The following is a 26,220-nucleotide window of genomic DNA, read 5'->3' on the forward strand; positions in this document are numbered from 1 at the left end:
AATTAAAAAAGAAATATCCTATTAAGATAATATATATATATATTATCTTAATAATTCATATGTGCACCCAGGAACTAACAGTGAAAATGAAGAACTCAATTTATTAGTAAAATTAAAAGTACATGCACCATTAACTTTTCCAGCTGGCTGTTACCAAATCACTGCTGTCCCATCACTATAATAACCTGTTAACAGCAGCCCGCAAGCTATTGCCATCAATGCTAGATGCTAACTAGTCAAGTAACTGAGTAGCTGGATGGCATGTCCCTTTGAAACCTGAGCATGAGTAAAATCAGAAGATTTTAATTTAAATTCGGACTAAATGTTGTGACGAAAGTGTATCTTAAATTGGATTAAAGGTAATGAGCGGCGGAGTGTTTTCAACACTCTCAAAAGGCCAAGGGGGCAAAAAAAAAAAAATTAAAAAAATTAAAAAATATTCAATTATTTATGTCAAGATTAAAAGTGTTTCTCAAATATGTTTAATTTGTCCAGGTGTGGAAAAACCTCAAAGCAATAAATGGATCTAAGCATCTCACTCCCGAGTCCGGACTGAAATAATTTGTCTCTGCAGGATTTCTAACCTATTTAGAAACTCCATTAACTAAATGAATTAACTCTAGTTAATGTATCAATCCATTTTCATTTTAGCAACAGAAGAAATCCTGAGCGTGTTTGGAAATATGAACATATTATTACTGATATGGTGACGGTTTGTCTGGATTTTAGTTCAGTCTTTGCTGATGTGTCTTGACTGTGACGTTGAAAAATGGGGCAGTTGTCATGTTACCCACAGATAAGACGATTATTCAAAAATGAATAGTAAGAATAAATGTCCTGAAGCAGGTAAATCTTTCTTTTGTGTGTACCTGCTCCAGATTTATTTGATGCAAATCCGCATTTCAGGTGCACCACATCAAAATGTAAGTGGCATGCCTGACAATAAGAACAGGAAGGATCAACCATGAGTTATATTCAGCATATTCAGCAGCTTCACTGTGGATGCCATTTAAGAATAAAACTTTAATGATCAACCTCTTGGGGAAGCTAACAGCCAGCGTCTCAGCTCAGACAACTGCTCGGTCTGTCTGAAAATGATGCAATTCACTAAGTAACGGCACAGAAGCTCCCAAAAGACTCAAAGCACAAAGCATTATTGGTGAGAGAGAGACTGAGAGAGAGGTGGGAAGACACCAAACAGGCCAAAACAGCTTGAACTCAGCAGTTCTTTATTTTTGCCGACACTTCCCAGCTCAAGATGCAGAAAGTGGAATAAGATTAATTCTGACATGAAGTTAGAGAACCAAAACAAACTAACCCGAAAAAAAAAAAAAAAAAAAAAAAAAAGGTCCAGTTTTTGTTTTTGGCACTCACAGTCAGCTAAAGCACAATATGATAACCCCAACGCTCAGCAACTTTGCTTGATCATTTTGAAAGTTTTTATTATTATTATTTTTTATTGATTGAATGAATTATTTTGCACCAAAGACTGACTGATGATGCTTTCCAAACCTCCCGCTCACAGACGTCGAATGGCTTGAATCATCTTGGTTACATGGAAACAATACGTCAGGCGAATCTTAACTTAATCAATATATTTCTGCACCAATCTCTCTATTTTTTTTATTTATTTATTTATTTTTTGCAGCTTCAGCTGTAGCAATGGATCAGATTTCTGCAGGTCATATGACTGGTTCACTGGTAGATGACATCATCCGATTCTGCCGTACTTCCTCCATGCTACTATCTTTCGAGCTTGTTGTTTTAATTTCACAGCCTGACACTTGTTTCAGAGGAGCTTTCTACTTTGTAAGAAAACCAATCTCCAAAATTTCCAACTTGAAATAACACATCACATGACTAGTCACAGTCAGTGTGCATTGGTGTAAACAGGACGCAGGTTGTCTACTCTGTCGCTGGTTAAACGCAGGAAATATAAGAAGGTACAGGAAACACAGTTTGAGTGTTCAAAAGTTAAATTAATGACACAACAGAACAAAGATGTATTGCCTTCACTGCTAGTATTTTTTTCCACCATTACTTCAAAAGGTGCCCATCTACCCAAAAACAAAACTCATATTACAAACAAAAACAGGTCTAGCAGCATCTTCCTAAATCTCTCTTTTAGAGTTTAAATACTTCGGCATACACTGGATGACGATTTTGATTCATTGTCATTTATTTTGAGCTGCATCGGTTTTCTACAAAAAAAAAAAAACAAAAAACAACTGTCAGCTCAGACAGTTCATCAGAGGATATGGCGGTGTCCAAACTCAAGTGCTGCATCCTTCTAAAATGGCCCTCAGCAGCAGAAGGCCAAGTTTCCCTTTGGCAGCATTTGAAGGAGCCTTGAAACTGGACAGCTTAGTTGCTTCAACTGCGACAGAACAGATGTTCAAATGCGGCCTTCAAAGTATAAAGCCCTTGTTTGGGACCGAGGAAATAAATCTGTGTTGTGGTTATAGTTTGTGCGTTTAATTAGCCCACTGAATTGTTATTTTCTTTAAATTCACTCTATTAAAGTCACTCTAATATTAGGTGGGGCCAACAACAGAAACTATGTCCGTATCTCCATGTTGAAAAGTGACAGGTGATATTTTATTTTGACAGCAGGATTAATGACAGATTAAGGTTTAATTGGGCTTCAGTATAAGGCTGTATGGCAACTGTGTATCTGTGATCCTCAAAATATTCATCAGTAATATTCATTCTGTTTGGCTTCCTTAGTTCATTAGAGTCAAATAATTATTTCTTACATTGCCACATCATATAAGTCCAACAGTTGTAGTCATTTGTTCTGAAATTTCCTCTTTCGGTTTGCTCAGTCACTGTGGCCATATGTACAGGCCATATGTGACCCTTTTAAATTAATCCCATGGATTGAGTTCCAATGACCCAGTTTAAGTGGGCGTGATGCCAACAGCTCTGAGCAGGCAAACATTTAGGAGTAGGATTCTCTCTGATGCAGAAAGTCAATCCTCACCTCCTGTCAGTGACACGCCACTCAGTTCAGCTGCATCTTCGACTGCTCTCAAATTGTAATCAGGTCAGTCACGAATCACAAAGCGCACATTTTTCAGCATTTGTATCACTAATTTGTCGTGTCCTCTGCCTCCTAGCTTGTGAGTGTGCGTGATTGCAGGAATGAGGCCACGTGTGCAGGAGCTAGATGCCGGTTCCCTCAGCTGTCACGAACGACCAGCCTTCGACTTACACCCAACTCTGACGCCAGATTGCGGGCTCAGCTCTCACTGTCAGCTTTGGTTAGGCATTCTCACCCTGTTTACATCTGACCTGCATTTTTTGCTTTTGTAACAAGTTGTTTCCTTCTGCTGCAGGTCACTGACCAGACTCATGCTACCTGTTAATTGCCTGCTGCCCTGTAACCTCAGCGGATCCAGCGACCCCTCCCTCCCCCTTTGCCCACAATAAACTCCCCAAACTGCCCATTTGTGTCTGTGCATGGCGTTCTGCATGTGAGTCCTCTAAGGCCCGATGTTACAAATTCGGGTTTAAACAGCAATGGGCATTTCACATTCACTTCAGCTGGCCCCTCAGCTTCCTGCATGCTCACACATAACACTTCCACTTCACTCAGTGTGACCACTTTTTGTTAACGCTATGGTTTGTTGCTATTGTCAGTTGATGATACAACGATACAAAATACCAATGATGTCTATTAGAGTTGAAATTCATTCAGTCAACAGAGATTTCTATCGACACCAATTTTAGGCACCACTTTCAGTGGTGCACCTAACATGGAAACAGCTTCTTTCAGCGCTGTCATTTTAACATACAAAAATTAATTTAATAACTTTGGTTATTTTTTTTACTTCTCAGAGTTGAATCTCAAGTTGGGTTAGGTTAAAGTATTATTGTTGGTAGACAGGTGATTTCTCTTCAGTAATTATAACTGCCAACATGCAAATCTGAATTTTAATCACTTTAGTTGTGCTGATACTAGCGTAACATCAACAACCTGATTAATTTAATTTCTCTTTTCTTCATAAATAACATTTCAAATCCTTTCAGTGTTTTGCTGATCCTCACCACAGTCTGTTCAGTAGTGGCTCATCTGAAAACGTTTCCTGCTTCAGTGTTTTTCAGTTTTATACAGTTGTGACATTGTGGCACTTTTTTCCATTTTCCAGTGATCAGAAATAATTCCAGCTACCCTCCAGTAGTGTCCATATATGGAGGGTCACGTTTAAAGCCATTTCATGTTGTGGATGTAATCTTTTGCTAAAATAACAATCACATGTTTTTTTGTTTGTTTGTTTATCTTTTTTTGTCAGATATGTCTGTGTGGTGGTGCAGGGTGATCGGACGGCACTGTAACGAGTAACGAGTAACGGGGCCGGGGCTTGAGGCAGCGCCGCCCTCTGCAGCCGCTGCAGCTCCACGTCAGGAAACTTCACACACACACACACACACACACACGCACACACACACACTCACACGTTCACCGGCATCTCCCCGCTCCAAGGTCACCGAGCCCGGGCAGCCTGCACGGGACGCACACGCAGCTACCGTCCGGACCCCCTCCACCCCCACCCCCACCCCATCCCCGACCCGGTAAGGTAAAGTACCGTTTACTGGCTGTTTGCGGGCTGAATGAGCGGATGAATGAGGAAGGATGTTCTGACGCGTTCAGGAGCCCGTCGACAGAGCTGGAAATTCTGCCTTCGCAGCCAAGCGGTCCGCTCCGGTGAGGCAAGTCCGTCTGATACGGGAGAGAAAAAAAAAAATCTTTATATAAGTGAGTGAAATGTGCGGATGAGCGGCCGGGCTGAGCTCATGCAGGCCCCGGGTATTAAGGACCGGCTTGATCTGGTCCCCGTCCTTACATCAGCAGCATCATATGATTAGGCTGCAGTGCTGAGGAGCAGCTCTGCTCACCTCCCCTTCTCCGGATGGAGGCTCAGGTTTGAAAGGTTTTCTCAGAAAGAGTCTGTAATCACCCAGAAACGCGGTGAGGAGTTGTGTTATTTATCTTTTTCTAAGCCGACCTGGCACGACCATGGAGATTTCTGTCTCCTAGTCAGCCTCAGAGGTGTATAAATAGATTTGCATAGCATATTGTAACACTGCAGTGTCCCACAGAAATGAGCTATTTCTCTGTAGTTGCCTGCCTGGGCTGGTTTGAGTCACTGAGAGCACGTGCCAATAATTTTCACTGACATTATGATTAATATTTGCCCTTATTTTCTTCTCACTCTGCCTGTCAGGTGCGGTCAGGATGTGGTTTTGTCTTAAGACTTTGTGGTTAATAACTTTGGCAGCCGCTTGGCTTGATTTAGCCTAGAAGGAGACTTGAAATAGGAAGCAATCAGTCCCATGGCAACACTCTGACCAACCAGCATCTTGACAGCATGTTATATTGCCTTCCTTTAATGTGCATGAACAAACTTACGACTGAAACCAAAAGAAACAGGGAGAAGTTAGCGTTTTGGCGGGTAAACGTGCTAAAAAGCAAGTTGAGCTTCTCCAGTATTATCTACCTTCTGTGACATAATGTGGGAAGAAGACCTGCTACAACATGACCAAGAGAATTTGTTGAGGACAACTTGGAGAATTCAGTTTCCTGAGGCTGTTTAAATGCTTAACTGTGCTGGCTTCCCCTCAAACTCGGCTAACACTGCTTGTGATGACCCGAGGTCCATGCCTCTGCGGGTCACCTCAGCACTTGTCCTTCAGACTTTTCATGACTTACCAACATCAGCTATCACATAAATGACGTACGAGCATGTGCTCCATTTTACCTTGTGGACATGAATACATCTTAAGGGGAGTTTTTTTTTTTTTTTTTTACATTTGGATCAGATTTCAGGATCAGGACCTTTTTCCATGTTCCATCAGGGAAGTTTGTTGTGGACACAAGTCTGCTGTGTGCAAACAACACCGCCTGATTCAGCACAAGGCTCCAAACAGAGAGTAAGTCACCGTGAAGAAGTCACTGTGAAACTAAACATTTAAATCTTTTATGAAAGATTTGTATTTCTTGGCTGAGTTTCCATAAAGAATGTTGGATTTCTTTGCTCTGGAAGAACAGTGCCCTCTTCCTCTTGTCTAAAAATGCGTGTAGTTGAATATTCAGTCATTCATCTTCAACCGATTATCGCGGGTTGCGGGGTCATGTAGTTGATTTCCCACCAAATTTGACCTCTCTGAAATCTGGGAGTCAAATATATCTCATGTTGCATCGCACAAACTGGTTTTATAACCTGCAGGGGAATTTGTGCAAATATTTTGGCCAAATCTGAAGATCCTCTCTAAAGTGCCAGATGTGCAATAATATATAAGCACATGCCTTGGATTTTGGCTGAAGCTGTGTTGTGAAAGCTACAAGTTCCAACACAGCAAGAATCCTTGTCTTTGACCTTTGAGATGTGTAGCAGAGCTAGAGCTTTGGGTTGGGTGATGAAAGTGGGTAGTTTGTGGAAACACGTGGAAAAGTGAAGTTGATGAACTTCCCTGCACGCTGTTGTGGCCACACAGGTGTAGCTGCATGTAAGTGACAGGCTGATCGATCCTTTCATTTGCATTGTTGACAGCATTGTTGCATGTTGGGTGGAATTATTGTGCAGGTTAGGCAATTTATGGGACAGTTTATAGAGTCTTTTTCTCATTCTAAGCTCTTTTTCTCATTCTAAGCTCTAAGGTTTCTAAGTACACTGGCTGACAGTTGAGTAGAAAGGGTATTAAAGTCCAGCTACAGTTTATGGCTGCTGGCCTTTTCTGTCTTCTCTCAAATCCAAGGGCAAGCGTGTTCACCTCAGTGAGATTATACGTCTGGTTGATAAGAGGAGTGAAATGTGTGGTTTATTTATCATTTAAAGAGTAGCTGATTGAGTTAATGATGAACTATTTCAAAAAGTGAAGCGAGTGCTGCTATTTGCAGTTTGCCTAGAGCTAATCTTGCGTTTCCATAACCTGAAGTCCTGTGAGGCCAGAGTGGGGGTGGGGAAGGGGGGTGGAGGGGTTTTGCTGGCAGCCGTTGACTGGAGAGGCCAGGTTTCCTTTTGTACCGTCTGACAGGGCTGTAGCAGCACCAGTCTATATGCATGGCATCTGATCAGAACTGTTGACTATCTCAGCTGTCTAAATTCACTATATAAAGTTGAGCTCATATTTTCTAAAGGCACAGATTGTATTTTCTACCAGTTATGCACAAAAACCAGACTATCCCCTAGCTTTTAACTAGCCAACCTTTTATTTTTCACTGCAGGAGAATCCCTGCTGGTTTCGGTCCACTTTAAAAACACATAATGAAGGTTAGTGCTGTCCAACCTCTCATTACCAGTGAAAGCTGAAAAGAGTAGCCCCATTTAGAAGTCAAAGAAGGCTTTAATTTAAGAATGAGGGAGATCTGTCCTCTGTCTGATCCGGCTCACGAATAAAGTCACAAATACGCACAAAAAACTCCCATGACAATAATAATATTTTTTCCATGTGATGTAGTAAAATAGAAGTAATAAAATAGTAGAGAAACATGTGCTTCTGTGTAATCCCTTTTTAGTGTCGGTCAGTCAGCATGAATGGGCACCCATGTCAATAAGTACAAGCCAACTGGTTATTTTGTTGTGTGATCACTGGCAAATTAGATATGAGGAGTATCTGTCTTTAGAGGCCATGGCTTTACAGAGGGAGAGTTTTTGTTTGAACAAGTCGTTTTGGCTGTGAACTCATTTAAACATTGACAAGATAAGTGGCCGCAGATGTGCCACAAAAGGGATTGATTACAAACCTTTGCTGATGTGATTTGGCCATCATGGTGGACACAATCAAAGACCTTTCAGAAAAAAATAATTGAAATAAATTATAAACACAAGGAACTGAACAGGTTTGCCATTTATTGTGGAAGCAGCTGGTGTGCCCAAGCAATTATGAAAACTATAAAATCACTGAGCTGTAAAGGAACTGTAAAAAAAAAAAAAAAAAAAAGCTCTCTGCTCGAGCTCTACGAGTCTGACTGGCTAATACAAACCTCCAGAAAAAGAGCAGCAGATCCGCCCACCTTAATGGAGAGGCACGAGTGAAACATGTTCAATAATTAATTATGGCTCCTGAAGAATGTTATTAAACATTAACATTTTCTTCTTCCTGCTTTCAAAGACCGACTCCTTAATGCAAGTTGTTATTACCACTGTAACAGAAAAGTTCTATCAACCATCAATTCAAAATAACACTTTAATTAGATAGATATTAAGGCTTAGAGCTGCACCTGGTAAAATCCTCATGATATAAGTGGATGAGATGGTTATGTGTAGTGCAGAGAATATGTTGTTATCCTCAGCTCATGTGTGTCTTCAAATTTTTCACCCTATAGATTTGATTTTCCACCTACCCCTTCGGAGTAGACAGCTGTTGTTAAACCCCCCCCCCCTCTACGCAATCTCACCAAACAAGACAGAGCTGGTTATTCTGCAGAAGCATTCATCTGATAAAGAGTCATATAATCCCCTCAGCAAGTGGAGAACAAATGGAGCTAAAAGGACTCACAGCTCTCAATCAATGCACATCCATCCATCTCAACAGACAGGCATTTGCTAACACTTAAATCAATAATACAAGACGATGGTATGTTGGTTTTATGTTCAGAGCACATTGCGCCACCTACGTCGGCCACAGAAAGTCAACAAATGAAGCTTTGAAGACGTGTACTACACAGGTAATCAAGCGCGGAGTTTGTGTGAACTCAAACAGAACTTGTTGCCAATCCTCTGCTTTGTAGAAAGGTTTGATGCTGTGGAATAGCACATGAGCTTGAGCTAGCGAGATGATGCGTGCTTTTGCCAGTGAATGTCATCAATGTGTGGGCTGACAGTGAAACCAGACACTGTCAACTGTGTCGGGGTGTTTGGTGTGCGCTTGTCCTTCCTCCAGGCCCAAGTACTGGCCAAATAGCAAACTCAAATCAAAGCCTCCGGAATATGTTTGCCCCCCCCGACCTTGACAGGCACAACCCACCATAGCTGCTGCACTGAAACTTGCCTGAAACCCGACGATGGGGTCTCAGTTTGGCCCCTGTTGTGAATTAAACCTGATATCCAGTGTCTACAAACAATGCTGTCTTTTAGGCTTCCTGCCAAAGTGTCGTCCTTGGAGGGCGCGCACACACACACACACACACACACACACACACACACACACATTGTCTTGCAGTCCAGTGCTGAATAGGGCACAGCCTGATGAGCTTCTTGCCATTTGGATGATTTGATTATAGAAACGGTTGCCGTCCTTCTGCCCCATCCTTGCTGTTCTCTAACTCCACTCTGTTTGGATGGACTTACCAAGGTGAAGCCAGCTGGTCTCTCCAAGTACACACAGGGGACGCTGGACCAAAACAAAGCGTGGACACAGTCCAGCAACAGTGTGCACGCGGGTGTGTGTGTGTGTGTGTGTCCACAGTTCATATATTTTTAACTGGCACATTCTTCTCAGCTTCTGAAAAGTGATTTCTTGCTTACTTGACTTTGTGTTGCACTTACTTGTGAAACCAATTCTTGTTTTTGGCACTCAAATATGAATGAAAAATATGTATTGAGATGAGATTGAAAAAGGGTGTAAAGGATTAGCAAAGTTTTCAGCATCACATTATTAAGGAATGATGAATACTGTAGAAATTTTTTCCAGGCCCCCTTGATGTCTCAAAAATTCAGTGGACAACAAGGTTTTAATAAACTTGCCCGCTGTGAATGCAGCCCGTTAGCTGTTCTTAGCGTCATGTCAGGTGAAGGACGCAGCAGAGGTGGCTAACGAGGAGGATGCCAGCTTTGAATCTTAATGTTGACATTGTAGTGACTGAGTGGTGACTTTGCTTCACTTGACGTATTATGTACTTATGTGGCTGATCATAAATTTGTCAAACTTGTCTGGGCATCTCCCTCCACCCTTTAGTTGCTCTTTTAATGTCAGTCTGTTTAGACCTTCCAATTCCAACCCATCAATTTAAGCAGCTTATGAGTTCTGAGGATCCTTCGTGTATTGTCGTCACGTTCAATCAATCAAAAGCAGTATCTAAAACGAGTGCTGCTGTGGACAGCCTGTAATCTGATTAGCATAGATTACACCCACTGTATGGAACTCTGAAAAATAGGCATAATCTCCAATTTAAATTAAAGGAGGGGAGGGGGACGCGAGGGGAATACACAGGATTATGTTTCCATTCCACCAGCGGGGTTTCAGCATGTTTTGTTAGTGTTAAGTCATTCATCCAATTCATTTCAAGTTAATAACTAATACCAGTGTCCCATTGCTTCACTCCAAAAATGGTTATGTAGTCACCATCACAAAGTAAAAGACCAAAGTTATACATGTCCCATCTATGGGAAGTAAGTTATTATAGAAAATAAAATAATCATTTTATCCAATATAATTATACATTGTTTTATGTATCTGATCTTTTTTTCCTCTCTCCTCTATATTGAACATGATCATTTAAGGCCATTCGTGCTTATCATCAGCATGTTTAAAGCTACACTAATCAATTTTTATAGTGGATTAATGGACTGCTTAGTGTGAAACGGGCCATTTACAGTCGCCATCCCAGACAATTATCACTCATCTGTGCTGTTCCCCTCAGCTATCTGTAGAGTGACTTGTGTCTGTCAGCTGTAATTAGCTCTTTCTTTAACCCACAGCTTGTGTTGTTTTGCTTTATGTTCACGTTCGTGCATTACCGCTGCAGCAGGCAGGTTGTTTTGGCCAGATGACAAAACCACTTCATGCCACCTGGCAAGCACTCAACAACTGGCATACAGAAAGTTGCTGAGCAAAGTTGAGCACATAGCTTCTGGCAGGTGACTTTCTAATTTGTTACTTCTACGCACAAGAAGACCGGTTTTTGATGTCCTTCAATGAGCGAATGATATGCAGGCAGCGATCACTGCTGGGTGAGGTTAATGATTGTTACTTTTCACTTGGTGACACGTGGCAATCTACTACACATGATATATGTTCTCAGTCATAAAACACGAACGGCGTGTTGATGGTAAAAGTCTTGTGCCTATTTAGACTTCACCCATTAACCCAACCTGCCACTGCCACCCTCTAACAAGCTCACAGCAGAATACCAAGAGACTGAAATCATACAGAATTATTCATTTCTCTTACAATTACAGCGTTGCCAGCTAAATATTTTACAGGGCAGACTGAAACATAAATGAATGCGATGTTGCTCTGTGTCAGCTTAAAGTCTAATTCCTTTAGGACGTGCTATAAAGTCAGTGTTGTGTTTACAGCCCTTAAATGGTCAAAAATTGCAGTTTTCAAAAGGTCTGTTTGTAGAGTTTAATGGATTTAAGCAGGAATCTATCCTCTGTAAAATATCCACTTCATTAAATTTATTTAACATTAATGTAAGATGCTGTACTGTAAAGACATTAGAATTGATGGCTTCAAAAGTTTCAAGATTACTCAAATGGACATATTATTCCAGGAGTTTAGTCAACATTGGACTTTTTTGGCCCGTAGTGGCCTCCCCACAGGAGCTACTGTTTATTTTCAATGTTTCTTCACCCTCCTAACATCACAAATGAATTAATCTGATTAAAAACAGTGTTCATTCTTGCAGCAATCCCCAATGCTCTTGCTGAAACCTTGTTTTTGCACCAACTTTCTGTCCACTGGAAATGACCTTTTAACTTAGAATAGGAATATCTGCCTGGTTTTTGTGAGATTTCAGTTTGGAAAGGAGAGCTTTGGGAGTGGGTACTGTTTGTTTTTATTGGTGGGACACTGTTTGCAGACAATGGTGACTGGAGATGATACCGACAAGAAATTGGCGGTGAGCACGCAAACACAATGGGGATGATGTTATCAGCGGGAGTGGCACCTACCAGTAGCAGAAATTTATATGCACCAATAAGGAAATGAAAGCTCCCACACTTTCTACAGCCTGAATATAATAATGAATTGAGGACCAACTCTGGCGTGATAATTAGTGGAGTGGTCCTTTAAATCACAAAATCACCGTTGTCACTTATTTCACTGCCACATTCAAGGAACCGCTTTTGTCTTTGTTAATCTTAAAAAATGGATCTGCTGAGACTGCGGTACAAACACAAGGAAAATTTGTGTTTCTCTTCCACAGGCTGCTAATGTACCTGAAACCATAAACTCAGTGTGAACCGTGGGATAATTATATAGCTATAAATTGTTCCTGGCCAATTTTAGAGAGGTGAATCTAATGAGGTTAGACAGAGCTAAAACACAGCAGATGACCTTTTCATAGTACAATATGGCTGTAAATGTGTGTGTGTGTGTGTGTGTGTGTGTGTGTGTGTGTTTCTTCATGTCAGGTAGCTTGTAAAAGATCTATGGGGAAGTGCGGGTGCAGACAATTGCTGCTGTCACATATAATTAGGGTATGTTTGCTTTGTACACAGCATCACCCGATTCTAAACAGCCTCTATGTTTCTATTAGCTGGCGGCGTGTTTTCATTCCTTCCTGAGCTCTGGGGGTTGGCTGGTTGGTGGGAGTGGTAGCTGAGAGGAAGGGGAAGGCTCAAGGTGAATACTGGGCGTATCAGGTCTAGTTTTGAATGTATGATTACTACCACACGCCCTCTCCAGGATACAGGCCTCTGGTATGTCCTTCTCCCTCTCATGTCACATTACCAGCAGACGTGTATGTGAATGGCACATGAAGGATAAATCTTCTGAGCTCCTTTGTAATCCCACAGCTGTCTGTACACTGTCAATATGAGCTGCCGGTTGGATTTATCTCTATATTGTAAGTAACAGTCTAACATCTTCCAGGAAGCAACTGGTATTGTTTAGGTTAGTTCATTTTTAACCCTTAAACCCTGAAAGACTTGTAAGAATTGAGAAAGCAACTGCCTCGATCATTGATAAGAATCACAGGGAGTAATTCAAGTCATGAATAATGTAAGAAATAAAATGAAAGTAAGAAAACAGTCAGCTTTCAATGTCATGAGTCTTAACCTTCTCTCTGTCTTTTACTTGTTTGTCATTGCAGTGAACAGTCAGTGCTGAGCTGGGCCAGTGATGCCGCCCCCAAGCACAGGTGCCCCTGCTGCGCCCCCACCGGATGGCGGTTGGGGGTGGGCAGTGGTGGTTGGATCTTTCATCTCCATTGGCTTTTCATATGCCTTCCCAAAGGCCATCACGGTTTTCTTCAAAGAAATCCAGACCATCTTTGACACCTCCTACAGTCAGATTGCATGGATCTCCTCCATAATGCTCGCAGTCATGTATGCTGCAGGTGAGCTACGGGTTCATTTTCAGCTGAAATGTTTCCATATTAATAGTCGATAAACATTTGTTCAATATTTTTCCCATTTCATAAAGGATGGCACAATTTTTGGAAGCGTTTTTTTTCTCGCACAGGACTTTAGCAGCAGGTGACTGAAATAAGAGAACTGGTTCTTCTTGAACAAAGTAGGGCCAAATTAACCAATGATGCCTAGCAATAGGGGCAGCACAGCTGCATCGCGTGTTCTGTCCCTGGCCTGAGGCCTTTCTGTGTGGAGTTTGCATGTTCTCCCTGTGCCTTTGTGGGTTTCCTCCCTCCATCCAAAGACATTATGTTTTGGTTAACTGGTGACTCTAAATTGTTTGTAGCTCTGAGTATGAGTGTGAGTGGTTGTTGGTCTCTGTCTGTCTCTGCGTGTTGGCCCTGTGATGGACTGGTCACCTGTCCAGGGTGACCCCGCCCCTCACCCAGTGTGTGCTGGGATTGGCTCCAGCACCCCCCTTGACCTGGAAACAGAAGAGGTGGTGGAAGATGAATGGATGGATCGAGCACTGGCCGTTATTTTATGTTTGTGTAATTTTAATAAAAAAAGGCACTGTGTCACAGTCCTATCATGAGAAGAACACAACCAAGAAAGGTGACTAGAGCTGTTGCCATGAGCTGTTGTTAGCGCCAGCTAACAAACACACAGAGACAAACAACCACTCACACCTACTGACACTTTAGAGTCAACAATTTCTCAAACATGATGACTTTAGACGGTGGGAGGAAACCCACGCAGGCACGGGCAACGAACCCATGCCCTTCTTATTGTGGGGGCGACAGCGCTAACCACTACGCCGCCGCGCTGCCCTCTTTCATCCATATTGATTGCAATCATCAGCCATTCATTAAACACCTGTTCTGTTCTTCTTATGCTGATGTAGAAACCGCTCTCTGAATGTTTAACACTTTGTAATTCCCCACTGCTGCTTCTCTCTGTGGGTGTGTGTGTGTGTGTGTTAACACAGTTCCAGCATTATTGCCTGATAATGAGCAACAGCTTCAGACACACAGAAAAATAACCCATTCCATCCAAATTACACAAATCACATTTTAGTTGTTCAACTCAACTTCACGAACTATAAATAAAAGTTAAGAGTTAAACAAGCCTCAGGGGAATAATCCTGAAATCCTTCCACTTTGGTAAAGACAAAAAATCCTCAAAAGGTTTATGTTTTGTTTATGTTTTGGGAAAGAGTTGGTCAGTCAGACTGCAAACTTAACAACCCATAATTATTTGTGTAGTCTCAGCTAAAAGTAAAAAGGTGCCTGACCTGTACAGGTAGAAGCCTCATAAATGTGTAATATTATCAGTATAGTGATAGCATGACTGTACAGATTGGAAGTGTTGATGCGTCCAGATTAAATATCATGGATTTGTCTTTTTTTATTCAGACAAGTTCCTTTGGTAATATGTATAATATATCCTAAATCATCTGCTGATGGATAGATAGATAAATCTGTTATAATAATGAATTTCATCATTGGTTTCAACTCCACAATTCCGTTCTGAGCCGACACGGCGACTCAGTTATGTTGTCTGAATATAAAGAGCAATGTTTTAGAGTGGAACCAACCCAGACTGGAATGAAATGTAATATCTGGCCAGAGAGGGCTGTATGTGGCGGTTTGTATGTAGCATTTCATTTGTTACACAACATGGTAGCTCAGGATTACATTTGTTGTAAATTGGTGTTGTCGGTGTTGGTGGTGTCCCATTTCCTGTGTAGAGTTTGCTCCTGATAAACAGAGGTCAATAACAGCACACGGCTAGAAGTAGGTCATGTCCTCAGACCATGACCTGAATCCGAAACCGCCGCATCACAGGATGACAGCATGCATGTCACAGGTTCCCCTGTGCCATGCCAAGCTACAGTAACACATGCCATTCATTTGGCTATCACTGGCAAGCATACAATATAGGTGTTGATTTGGGATAATAAATTAGGCAGCGAATTTTACTGCAGGGAAACAAGAGTATATATATATATATATATATATATATATCTGACCTGACTTTCTACCAGCTGTGTTATCACATCAGCTCATGCTATCCAGTATCTCAGGCATGAGCAGAGAAGATATTCTCAAATCAGAACCTCTGCTATTTAGCAAACAGTCTTGACATTTGTAGAAGAAACTAAAGTTGAGGATAGATTGCCATAATATTTATGTTTTTCCTGTTTGGTCTGTTTGTCTTTTTTTTTTTTTCAATGTGTGTAGTAAATAAGGAATTTACTACACACATTTCTCTTATAACCCTGGTGGGGACAAACCATATGATATTTCAAATGTCATGCGTACATATTATACCAGCTCGATCCCGAAATAAGCAATGACAGAAAATGACCTTCTATTCTTGACACTTACCAGCATGGACATAAATACATAAATATATGCATATATGTACATGCATGGCTTTATGAACCTCTTTACACACATGTACAATTAAAAAAGCCTTATGTGCACATGCACATATCGGGATAGACTCTGGGCATTACATTGAATCAAACTAAAATCGATAAATAATATCAATTACAAATAATCAATGTACCCTTAATTAAACCCTTTCATAAAAAACAATTCATTCAGGGATATTTCAGAACTGAGCAGCTCTCCATGTTTTTCAGGAACAACTTGCTCAGTTTCACATGCTCAACCCCGGCCTTATCTGCCGGGGTCTGAGCAGTCTCACCATGTGCAGCGTCTGTTGTGACTGGCCACACCCGGATTTATCGTGCCAAACTGGCAACCTTTGTGTTTCTGCCTTCTGTCGTCCTGAGGTCACCATATGAACACTATCCAGTTTGCTGCCCACTGTTACACAGCTCCAAACGCTACCTCAAAGTGTCCTCAATCCCACTAAATACACATAAACTTATTTGAAATGAATGAAGTTGGTTTAGCATGGTTTTTACTGATCTCCTCATGCAGCTTTTAAAGTTTCTCTTCCCTATTTGAAGTGCGATGGCTGCTTGGCATCCTCACATCATGAGCTGTAACAACCTCTCTGCTGCAGCTCCCATTAAAGGGTTGGGGAAAAAAACTGTTGGACACATTTCTATATGCACCGTTCCCTTTTGGGATCTAGGTGGTTATATTTAGTTTGGGGTTTTGTCCACTGTGTAATGAAGTCCACGCTGCGTCTGGCCAGGAGATGATAAGCCTTTTTGCAGGGGAGGTAATGTGCAGGCTCTGGGGCTTCCTCATCTTGACCGATTTGGGTCCCACAGAGCCCCTGAGAATACTGATCACTGCTGTGGATGCAAATGAGAGGAAGTTTCCTCAAGGTCGAAAAAGATTCATGCAGAGCAAATTAAGTCAGATGACTTCTTGCCCGTAGTGGCTTTTTAAAATGCACTGGGCCTGGCAGAAATATGATATATCTTCTGGCTGGTAATGAGAGCATTATTTAAAAAAATACATCTTTCATTACTTTTCCCTCACCCTATTTAATTTACACCTCCTGTACTTAAAATTCAGCTGAAAGATGGGAGACACTGTCATGGATTCCTAAAAAGTTTCAAGTAGCCACAATCCTCATAGTTGCCCACCTTGGGTGTAAAAACGTTAACAACATAATATAAAGTATCACCATAGCAATGTAATGTAACAAAAGGTATAGTCTGTGCTAATTAAAAAAACGCACAAAGATTTTGAGTGTGCAGCAAAGAGCAGACAAAGTGAGCAGCTAGTGGAGAGCCAGATATTTTCCTAAGACCGAAGAGAGAGCATCTTCTGGACTAACCCTAAAGACTCCAAGTTATTGATAATGATGCAATTTAAAGTGCATTACAGTTCATCACTTACATTTAATTAATTGCTCTTTATGGCACTGTAAAAGTTTGTTTGGCTCTGTCCAACTTAATGGACATTTACCGTGAAAGGTCTGGAAAATAATATTAACGCTGACCCTTGTTTTCACTTCTAATAAAGGCATTTAGATAATATGGCTAAACTGGGATTTGGTTACAATGTTAATAACAGGATTCCTACTGCCGGTCACTAATGTCTGAATTTGAAGCTCATTTGTTCACACCAGGTGGTTCTGATGTAAATTACAGAAGGAAGACAGCGCTCTATCATTTCTCCGGGGGTTGTGGGTGATGCAGCCCGCATTTTGAGAGAATTTAAAACAAGGACTAGTGCACTGAAATAAATATGCATGAATACATTTTAAAGCATATTATATAGAATTGGAAATTATATTTTGATATGCAGTATTATATTCAATTATGTTGTCACTTAATTCCCTTAAACCAACTTGACACGAGATGATCACAGTGCTGTGTCTAAAAATGTGAATGGCACTGCTGCTAAAAATAGAAGCGAGGCTCACGCTGGTGTGCAGCACTAACCAGATTAAATTGTTATGAGCTCACTTTCAGTGATCCTGTACTGTAAACAACATGCGTAGGTTGATTTTTGTTTTCCATTTGTTCCAGGTCCCATCAGCAGCATACTCGTTAACAAGTACGGCTGCAGGCCCATCGTTATGATGGGGGGCTGCCTCTGTTCCACCGGCATGATCTTAGCCTCCTTCTGCGTCAGCGTGGTGCAGCTATATATCTGCATTGGAGTTATCGGTGGTAAGTCCTTCTAAATCCACTTAAGTCTAGTTTCAGTTAATTTGATTAGCCTCGGCTTCTAAATAGCAGGATATAAATAAAGCAGGAAGCAGGTTGACATTGTTTATCCCATCTAGTTTACTTACCTTAATTTTATTGTGTTGTATACAATTTAAAACTTACTCACAGTCAGGGTTCGGTAAACATCAGACTACCTCATCAAAATCTAAGTTCTGCACTCAGTGCTGCTGTGTGCCATAAAGCCAGACATTACTCTGAAGGTTTAAGCCATCTGGGGCTCTCATAAAACAGCTGAGGTGTTCATCCATTTCTGGTGCGGTGTTGTTATTATATGTTGTCTTATCTCGGCAAGTCAAAAGGTTTAGTTTTGAACAGACTGCTAGAAGTTATCATTTTCCTTGCTGTCTGTCCTTTAAGGTCTTGGACTAGCCTTCAACCTGCAGCCAGCGCTGACTATGATTGGCAGGTACTTCAATAAGAAGCGTCCCATTGCTAACGGGCTGGCAATGGCAGGTAGCCCTGTGTTCCTCAGTTCCCTGGCTCCTCTCAATCAGTACCTCTTCAACCAGTTTGGTTGGAGAGGCAGCTTCCTCATCCTGGGGGCTCTGCTGCTGAACTGCTGTGTGGCTGGTTCCCTCATGAGGCCTCTGCTGCCTCCACCCAGTCTGGCCAAGAAGGAAGAGGAATTGCCTGCCATCAGCACGACAACAACAGAGAAACCCACTACCTGGCAAATAGTCAACAAGTACCTAGACCTGACGCTCTTCAAACATCGTGGCTTCCTTATCTACCTGTCAGGCAATGTCATCATGTTCCTGGGCTTCTTTGCGCCCATCGTCTTCCTTGCAGCCTACGCCAAGGACATGGATATAGACGAGTACTCTGCTGCTTTCCTGCTCTCGATCCTAGCTTTTGTCGATATGTTTGCCAGGCCGTCCATGGGACTGCTGGCCAACACACGCTGGATCCGGCCCAACATCCAGTACTTCTTTAGTTTCGCTGTGCTGTATAATGGCGTGTGCCACATCCTCTGCCCCTTGGTTGAAAGCTACACTGGTCTGGTGGTGTATGCAATATTCTTTGGCTTTGCCTTTGGCATGGTCAGCTCAGTGCTTTTTGAAACACTGATGGACCTCGTTGGGCCTGAGAAGTTCTCCAGTGCTGTGGGACTCACCACTATTGTGGAGTGCTGCCCAGTCCTAATTGGCCCACCACTGGCAGGTACGTTGAGGTCATGTTGTGCACTGTTTGCCCTGTCAGACATTAATTATATTTGGTCTTATTAAAGTGTGGTATATATCTTCTGTGCCAAGTCTTGGTGTGGGACTGATAATATATCATAAGAATTCTTCCTTAACCTTTAAATAAAGGTTATATGAAACAAAAATAAAATTAAAGTGAGCAGTACTAAAACCTCGTCAGAGCAGAAAGGTGCAGACCTTCTAGCACTTCACAAATGTTTATTTTCTAATGGGACGCTGTTTTTTAAAGAATTTCATCCTTATCATCTGTCTGCAAACCAAACAGAGGACGTTCAACATTGTTTTTAAGTTGTAATGTAATTTCCTTTTAGGGCTCTGTAGTCCATTCCCTCAGAGGTGGACATTGCTAAGATAGTTTATTCATTCATTCATTTTCTACCACTTATCCAATCCCAGTTTACTCTGCTCGAGGGGCGGGGTCACCCTGGACAGGTCACCAGTCCATCACAGGGCCAACACACTGTGACAGACAGAGACCAACAACCACTCACACTCACACTACAGACAATTTAGAGTCGCCAATTAAACAAAACATGATGTCTTTGGACGGTAAAACAGGAAAAACTCACGCAAGCATGGGGAGAACATGCAAACTCCACACAGAAAGGCCTCAGGCTGGGAACCGAACCTTCTTATTGTGAGGCAACAGTCCTAATAACTAAGCCGCCTTGCTGCTGTTAACATAGTTAATCAAACCAAAAAATAAATAAATAAATAAATTGGTTTGGTTAGGTATTTATGGCGATTGAGCTGAAGTTAACTGCTCCTGTCCTTTACTCACTTGTTAGTTGGCAATAGTTGACTTGCAGAAATGTTTTCAGTATAATATGTTTCTGTGCCACATGGCAGATACTAACATCATGAAACTTTGTGCTGTTTTACAGGGAAACTGGTCGATGTCACAAAGAACTACAAGTACATGTATTTTTGCTGTGGAGCTATTGTAATTCTTGCAAGTATTTGGCTCTTCATTGGAAACTTCATTAACTACAGACTCTTGGCACGTGAGCGCAAACTTGCTAAAAAGTGCAAAGCGGAAGATCCAGACTCAGTTCTATATCAGAATGAGGCTGATGGGGAAGCCCAGGCCTCTGAGGAGCTGGTCAGTAAGAAGGCTAATGAAGCTATGCAGCGGGAAACCAACATCTAGATTTTTCTTTTTCTAGCCACCAGCTAGCTCACCATCACTTGCATAGCAACCTCGCAACACGTACGGCCACAATCGAACTGAGTTCCAAGCCAAGAGGTGCCTATGGGTGTTCAACCAGGCTCAACTCGGTGTCCTCTGCACTTCCCTAATACTAACTGCCAAAACAACAACTGCTGGAAACGGCGTCCTATCAACTCGATTTTCTTTTTTTGCCGCATTCATCTCATATTGGGTTTAATGAAAAGTAAGACTGCAACTGCTTTCATGGCAGTGGCATAGTTGCAGTTTCATAATTTCTACAATTGGGAAATCATTCACACTCAATCAGTCAGTGTGTTTAAAAAAAGTATTGTCTGCTACACTTCATCAGAGCTCAATGTAAAGTAATGTCTATCTGCCCCAAAGTGGAAAAATATTCCAAACTGAAGTATTTTCCGATATGATGTGAATGAAGTTTCATTGTGTTGCCACGGCAGCCCCAGCGAACTGAGTGCAATGTTTCTAACTCAGATCTCTTCAAAACACATTATCTTGGTAAATGAAGAAACGCTCAATGAAGAAGCAGGCAATTTCATGGAGGTTTAGAAAGACCTTTCGGTTGCTGGGTTTTTAGTTGAGAGCAGCCAGCATCTGTTCCTGGGGAGTTTTTGTAAAGCGGTGACCCCAAACTGTTCGTTCACACCACAAGCAACATGGTTTATGTGGTGCATTTTCGACAAATTGTGGTTTAAATGTACAAACAGAACAGGTTGAATTGGTTCGCATAGATTTGTTCATGAGGTGAACAAATGAAAATTTCAAAGAGTTAAGCACCACACTTTGAGATGTCTAGTTATCAGAGACCCTTTAAAATGTTGTGCCACTTTGAAGCTTTCAATGGTCGCAGCCATGCGCTCCTGTAATTTTGGCTAATCTTCCTAAAATTATATTAATATGAAACAGCGATGGAGCTGCAATCTGGCTCGATGCTAGCAGCTGTTGGAAATGGCTGGTGTCCCTGTTGCTCAACTCTGTAGGAAACGAAAACATCTTGTGACCTCTCCATTGTGCTGCTTGTGCTGTGAATACAGCATTAGCCATGTGAACCAAGAATGCAAACTCCTAATTGCACTATTTCATATGGCTACTGGGTGCCCTTAAATTCCCCACTTCCATAAATAAAGAACTGTGTTCACAGCTGGTGCCCGCATATTATGCTGCCTGCCTGAGCGCTGCAATGTTGTGTAGTAAAACCTGCACCAATGTCCCACTTTAATACTTTCAATCAAATCATAAAATGGAAGTTGTCACATGCTCCATGTTGCACTCATATACAGTACGCTACACTAAAAGAAAAATGGCCATACTTACTCCCCAAACATCTTTATAAAATTGCTGCAATTCAAGACATTTAATTATGGTTGAATGTAATTTCCTCTTTGGGCCTTAACAAGGTATTAATGACCAAAAACCATCTGCATAATAGTGGTTTTTCTATGCGCTCAGCCCCATGAGAAGTATTTTCTCTCATTTAAATGCAGGGAAATGAATTTCTTGCCGTCAGTATAACAGTCAATTTTTATATACATTGCCTTAAATGTGATGTAATGTGACAACCCTCGTACAGTGAATCCTTGATCAGATTACATGAAGCTTATACACCTTTGTGTTAAATTTGAGCCTCTTTTTTTTTTTTTTTTTTTGCTGTTAACAAGAAATCAATATATTCCTCTCCATTTGTCTTCTAACATGTCTTTATTGAAATGTTAAACTGTGACATGGTGTTTTTCTGTGCAGTCTCTCCATTAACTAACACCTGAAGGAATACTGCTGTTACTAATGAATGCTAACTCACCTGTATTTAAAGTCGTATTGTTCGCATTCACGTGTGCCAGGTGAACATATCGTGTAACGGAGTAACTGTCTGTTGGCAGAAATGTCAGCATTTTTCAATATTCTATCCATTCCACATGTTCAGTTTTTGTAAATGTCACATTATTGTAACCTGATGCTATGCGCTGACCAAATGGTGTCCTGTGTCAGATGAACAAAGGCAGACACATTTTAATGACAAATGTAGTATTTCAAAGTAACCATGAGCAGAAAAACAACGTGATTGTCTCTTTTATTTCCCCCCCTGCTCTGAATAGTTGAATGTGAATTGAGACCCATGAAAATAGATGTCCTGCTGTGGAGCAGCGGCTCTCAACAGCGTACCGTCTTTACCGACGACACCAAGTCAAACTGGCCACTGTTGAGAGAAACCGCTCCGCTGTTTGCTGTAGATATGGTCTTATGAAGCACTTGATCTGAGCTTGCTTCTGGATTTGGACTAGGTCTCCTACATTTCCATATGGAGATGAGTCGGTCTGTTTTGATGCAGTCATAAAAACATACAGACAAACCCAGGTTGTCACACTTCATTAGGCCTTATGCGTTACCTCGAAGTACATTCTGACGTTATCTGTTCATGTAGAGATTTCAACTCCCTATTTGCACTTTGTTCACCAGCATTTCATGCCTGCTGCAGTATTTTCACGTCACCAGTCTCTAATTTACTAACTAATAGGACTAATACCTTCTTGATGTTGACTTATCCTGCTTAGACTTAATTAATGGAAAGAGGGACAACTTTCATTCACTGTGCATGATGACTCTCAATGAGGGAAACAGAGTTACTGTACAATCACTGTCTACCAAATAATGCTGCCCCCTGCTGGTGTAAGACTGCCTAGACCAAAAGATGAAGCTGGTGCTTTCCTTACAGCAGAACACATCACATCATAGATAATGTGTCACGCCCATACAGTATGTCAATTTCATGAATAAGGTAAATACATATTTATATATATATGTTTTTGCTTTTTTTTTTGTTTGTTTGGTTTTTTTTTTTGTGGTGGGGGTATTGTCAGATTTAACTTTCTTTGTCTCTCTATGTTACATACAAGAACAAAACGCACTAAGGGATATACCACCAAACTTCCATTTTTATTCTCCAAGCCATGTTCCATTTTTTTAATCTTAAATTAGTAATAAGAACTTGATAAAAAAAAGAAAAGAACTAAAGAAACAAGGAATGTGTTATCGCGGTAATAAATGGAGCAGTGCTCCAGGAGAAAAAATAGTACATCTACAGTGGTTCAAAGCAGCAGCGCTCAAATTGGGTGTCATGACCCCGCAAAGCGGTTGTAGGATAAATCTAAGAGGTCATGAGATAATTAATACCCCAAGAGAGTGTATATTTTGGGAGGGGGTGTATTTTTCGGTAATTGCTGTTTGCTTGTGAAATACTAGATCATTTTTTCTCCTGAAGCCAAAAAGAATCCGTAAACTGCATCAAATCTGCAGGCCAGAAGTGAATGTGTTCACAGCTTCTGGGGTCCTCTCGTGACTGCAGATACTATAGAGTCCTTTCCATATGGGCCATCATATGACATTCATTTTTTTTTTTTTTTACTGGTGTTCTCCTTACTGCAATACCACAAAGCTTCTGTCCAAATCCAAGCAATACATTTCTATGCATTTTGGTACAAAGTGTTTATTTTAAGAAGAAAAGGAAACATCTTACAGTAACTGAATTCAAATAGAGATAATTAAGAGTGGATTTGACATGCACCAATAGCCTTATTAATTATATTGCTTAGGACTCAGTAAATTTTGAGCTTCTTATCCTTTACGTATTTATCTGTATTTAGAAAGATTTTTTTTTTTGACGATTGCTTAAGACCAAATTTAGCAGAGATTAAAATGAATGAATTTATTTCCTGTTGTTATAACTGTAAGCAACTGTTAAGAAGGAAATGTATGTTCACTGGTTGATTGAAATTTGTTGTGTTAGCTGATATGTAGCTTGAGTAGTTTTTTTTTTTCCCACGATTTGTGAAATCTGTACATTAAAGGATTTTACAGTTGTTAGGGCCTCAAATAGACTGGAAGAGATGTCAGTTTTTGTTGGATACATGCAAATGTCAAGTGAAAACGTGGCATCATGGCTACCTTTTCTGTTTTTTTTAAGTGTGATTTGCAGCTAAGACTCTCAGCCTGTGACTGAATTTAGCTGATAAAGTTGGCAGACTGAAGTCTCAAATATTTATACAGTCTCAGTCATGAACAGAGAGAATGACGTTGGCCAAAATGGAAAAACCTCCTATCTGCAGAATTTTCAGATTAGTGGATTTCACAATGGATGATGAGATGAGATGATGAGAACAAGGAAGGCTTCTCATATTCCACCTATCTGCCTATAAAAAATGCATTTTTCCGATAGGAGGTTTTGCCCTTCGGCCATTGAAATCTGATTGCTGAATCATTAAAGCCAAGAGGTGAGAAAACATTTTTGTTAACTCAATGAAAAAAGTGAGACATGAATTTAAATTATGATTTCCAGATTGTATAAAATTTGAGTTTTTCACCTGGATATAGTTTAACAGAATGACATTTTTTTATTTATATCGTAATTTTCAAACTGGAGTTTGCACAATTTGATTTTGTGCTCGTGTTCAAAATATCCTTTTGAAAAGCATTCATTATGAAATCTCTACCTATATTGCCGATGGGCTCACTTATGCCCCTCTGAAGTGTTCTAACGGAAGATAAGTAGAACAAAACAGTCTGCAGGACGAAATCTTCCAACAATCATGAGACTTTGATTGCCTCTCGTGGCTGTGGTGAGAGGATCAGTGTTGACTGTGTGCATGGTGATCTGCTACTGGGAGGCTGCAGGGGCCGTCATTATCATGTCTGGCTGTAGACCTAACTGTGCCTTACTGTGCAACACTGGCCATTATCAAGAGCTTTCTGTGAACACGGTAAACAAGATATTGTGTTGCACAAACACTTCATCTCATTAATTTGTCCCTGGTCCTACTCATCTGTATGTTTACAAGTCACTGCATTCATTTTATGCTAATCAACATGTGCATACTACTTCAGAATCAACTCCTGTCTGCATCTTCACACCACATTAACACAAATGAAAAATATATAACGCCAGATGTAGCCTAATTATAACTAAATTGTTAGGTCTGCATATTGTGTTAAATTGACTGTGTACGCATAGTCATCTGTCAACACATTTGAGGATGGTTGTGTTCACAGGTTTGGACATCTGTACTGGACTTTGTCTCAGAATAGGACTCCGCCTACTATGTCCTTCCAGTAGCAGAGGCACTGTGTGCTTTCTCATCAGGGCAACCCTGCTGTATGGCGTAAAACCAAATCAGATTGTGTCAGTCTTTCCACTACCTCTGCAGCCATCATGTCAGAACGAGGAAAAGCACCACACGGGTATATAAAACCGATTGTTTTTGTAATTGCAATATGATGATATCACCTATCACAGTAGCAAATAAATAAAGTGTATATCCAAATAAGCCCGGGACCACGTGACTGTAATTTCATTGTTTGACTGGTGTTTTAATTCTATCAATGTCTGCAGTTTATAAAAAATGGTTTTATCAAGTGTCTGAATTGTGCTGACCAAATGTAAAGCTGTTATTCATCATTTTTAGGTGGATATTTTTTTTTTGCCCAAAGAAAAAATATTAAATGTGGTATTTGTAGTTAAGTTGACACATCTACTAAATTAACCATGTTTAACAAATAAACACAAAGACAAGCTAGAGATACATGTAATTTAGTATATTAAAGCAAATGTGGGCTTGATAATTTTATCTCCTCATAATAATTCTAAATTTATATGCCTCAATGATCCAAAATAACTTTATATTGCAACACTGTACATCTTGTACTCTACTTCTTTTCTTTGGAGAAGCAGCAGCTTCTAAACTATTTGCCCTGTTATCTCAGATGTAGCACAGAGCGTACATCCAACTATATTTCCAGTTTATGGACGTGTTGATGAGGTGTTTCATGTCAGTGACAAAAATGCACTTTGCCCTGATAGCAGCACTCCTCCCTGTCACGTGTACTTTGAGCGTTGAACTGTTGCGATAACCTATATGCTAAATAACATATGAT

General features: G+C 40.8%; 1 protein-coding gene across 7 annotated transcripts; it reads left to right on the forward strand.

Moving 5' to 3' along the window:
* Positions 1–3,350: 3,350 nt before the first annotated feature.
* Positions 3,351–25,615, forward strand: LOC115036939 (monocarboxylate transporter 2). 7 transcript variants are annotated; one of them, XM_029495361.1, is made up of 7 exons: positions 3,351–3,476; positions 4,296–4,575; positions 5,824–5,934; positions 12,983–13,228; positions 17,707–17,850; positions 18,268–19,071; positions 19,997–20,262. In XM_029495361.1, exons 4-7 carry the CDS (start codon positions 13,012–13,014, stop codon positions 20,260–20,262), a joined length of 1,431 nt encoding a protein of 476 aa, XP_029351221.1. In that variant the 5' UTR covers positions 3,351–3,476; positions 4,296–4,575; positions 5,824–5,934; positions 12,983–13,011. The 7 variants fall into 7 exon arrangements, with proteins under 7 accessions (XP_029351221.1, XP_029351220.1, XP_029351219.1 ...); XM_029495360.1 differs by lacking the exon at positions 5,824–5,934 and having other exon boundaries at positions 4,296–4,580; XM_029495359.1 differs by lacking the exon at positions 5,824–5,934.
* The last annotated feature ends 605 nt before the right edge of the window (positions 25,616–26,220 follow it).

The sequence above is a fragment of the Echeneis naucrates genome, chromosome 23 (genome assembly GCF_900963305.1).
Source record: "Echeneis naucrates chromosome 23, fEcheNa1.1, whole genome shotgun sequence".
In the NCBI taxonomy this organism is placed as follows: domain Eukaryota; kingdom Metazoa; phylum Chordata; class Actinopteri; order Carangiformes; family Echeneidae; genus Echeneis; species Echeneis naucrates.

Bases quoted from the DNA above. Each gene is read 5' to 3' on its own strand.
- LOC115036939 (XM_029495360.1), top strand. From the start codon at position 13,012: ATGCCGCCCCCAAGCACAGGTGCCCCTGCTGCGCCCCCACCGGATGGC. The intron at 17,851-18,267 runs GTAAGTCCTTCT...CTGTCCTTTAAG, and splicing joins CTGCATTGGAGTTATCGGTG to GTCTTGGACTAGCCTTCAAC. The intron at 19,072-19,996 runs GTACGTTGAGGT...GCTGTTTTACAG, and splicing joins AATTGGCCCACCACTGGCAG to GGAAACTGGTCGATGTCACA.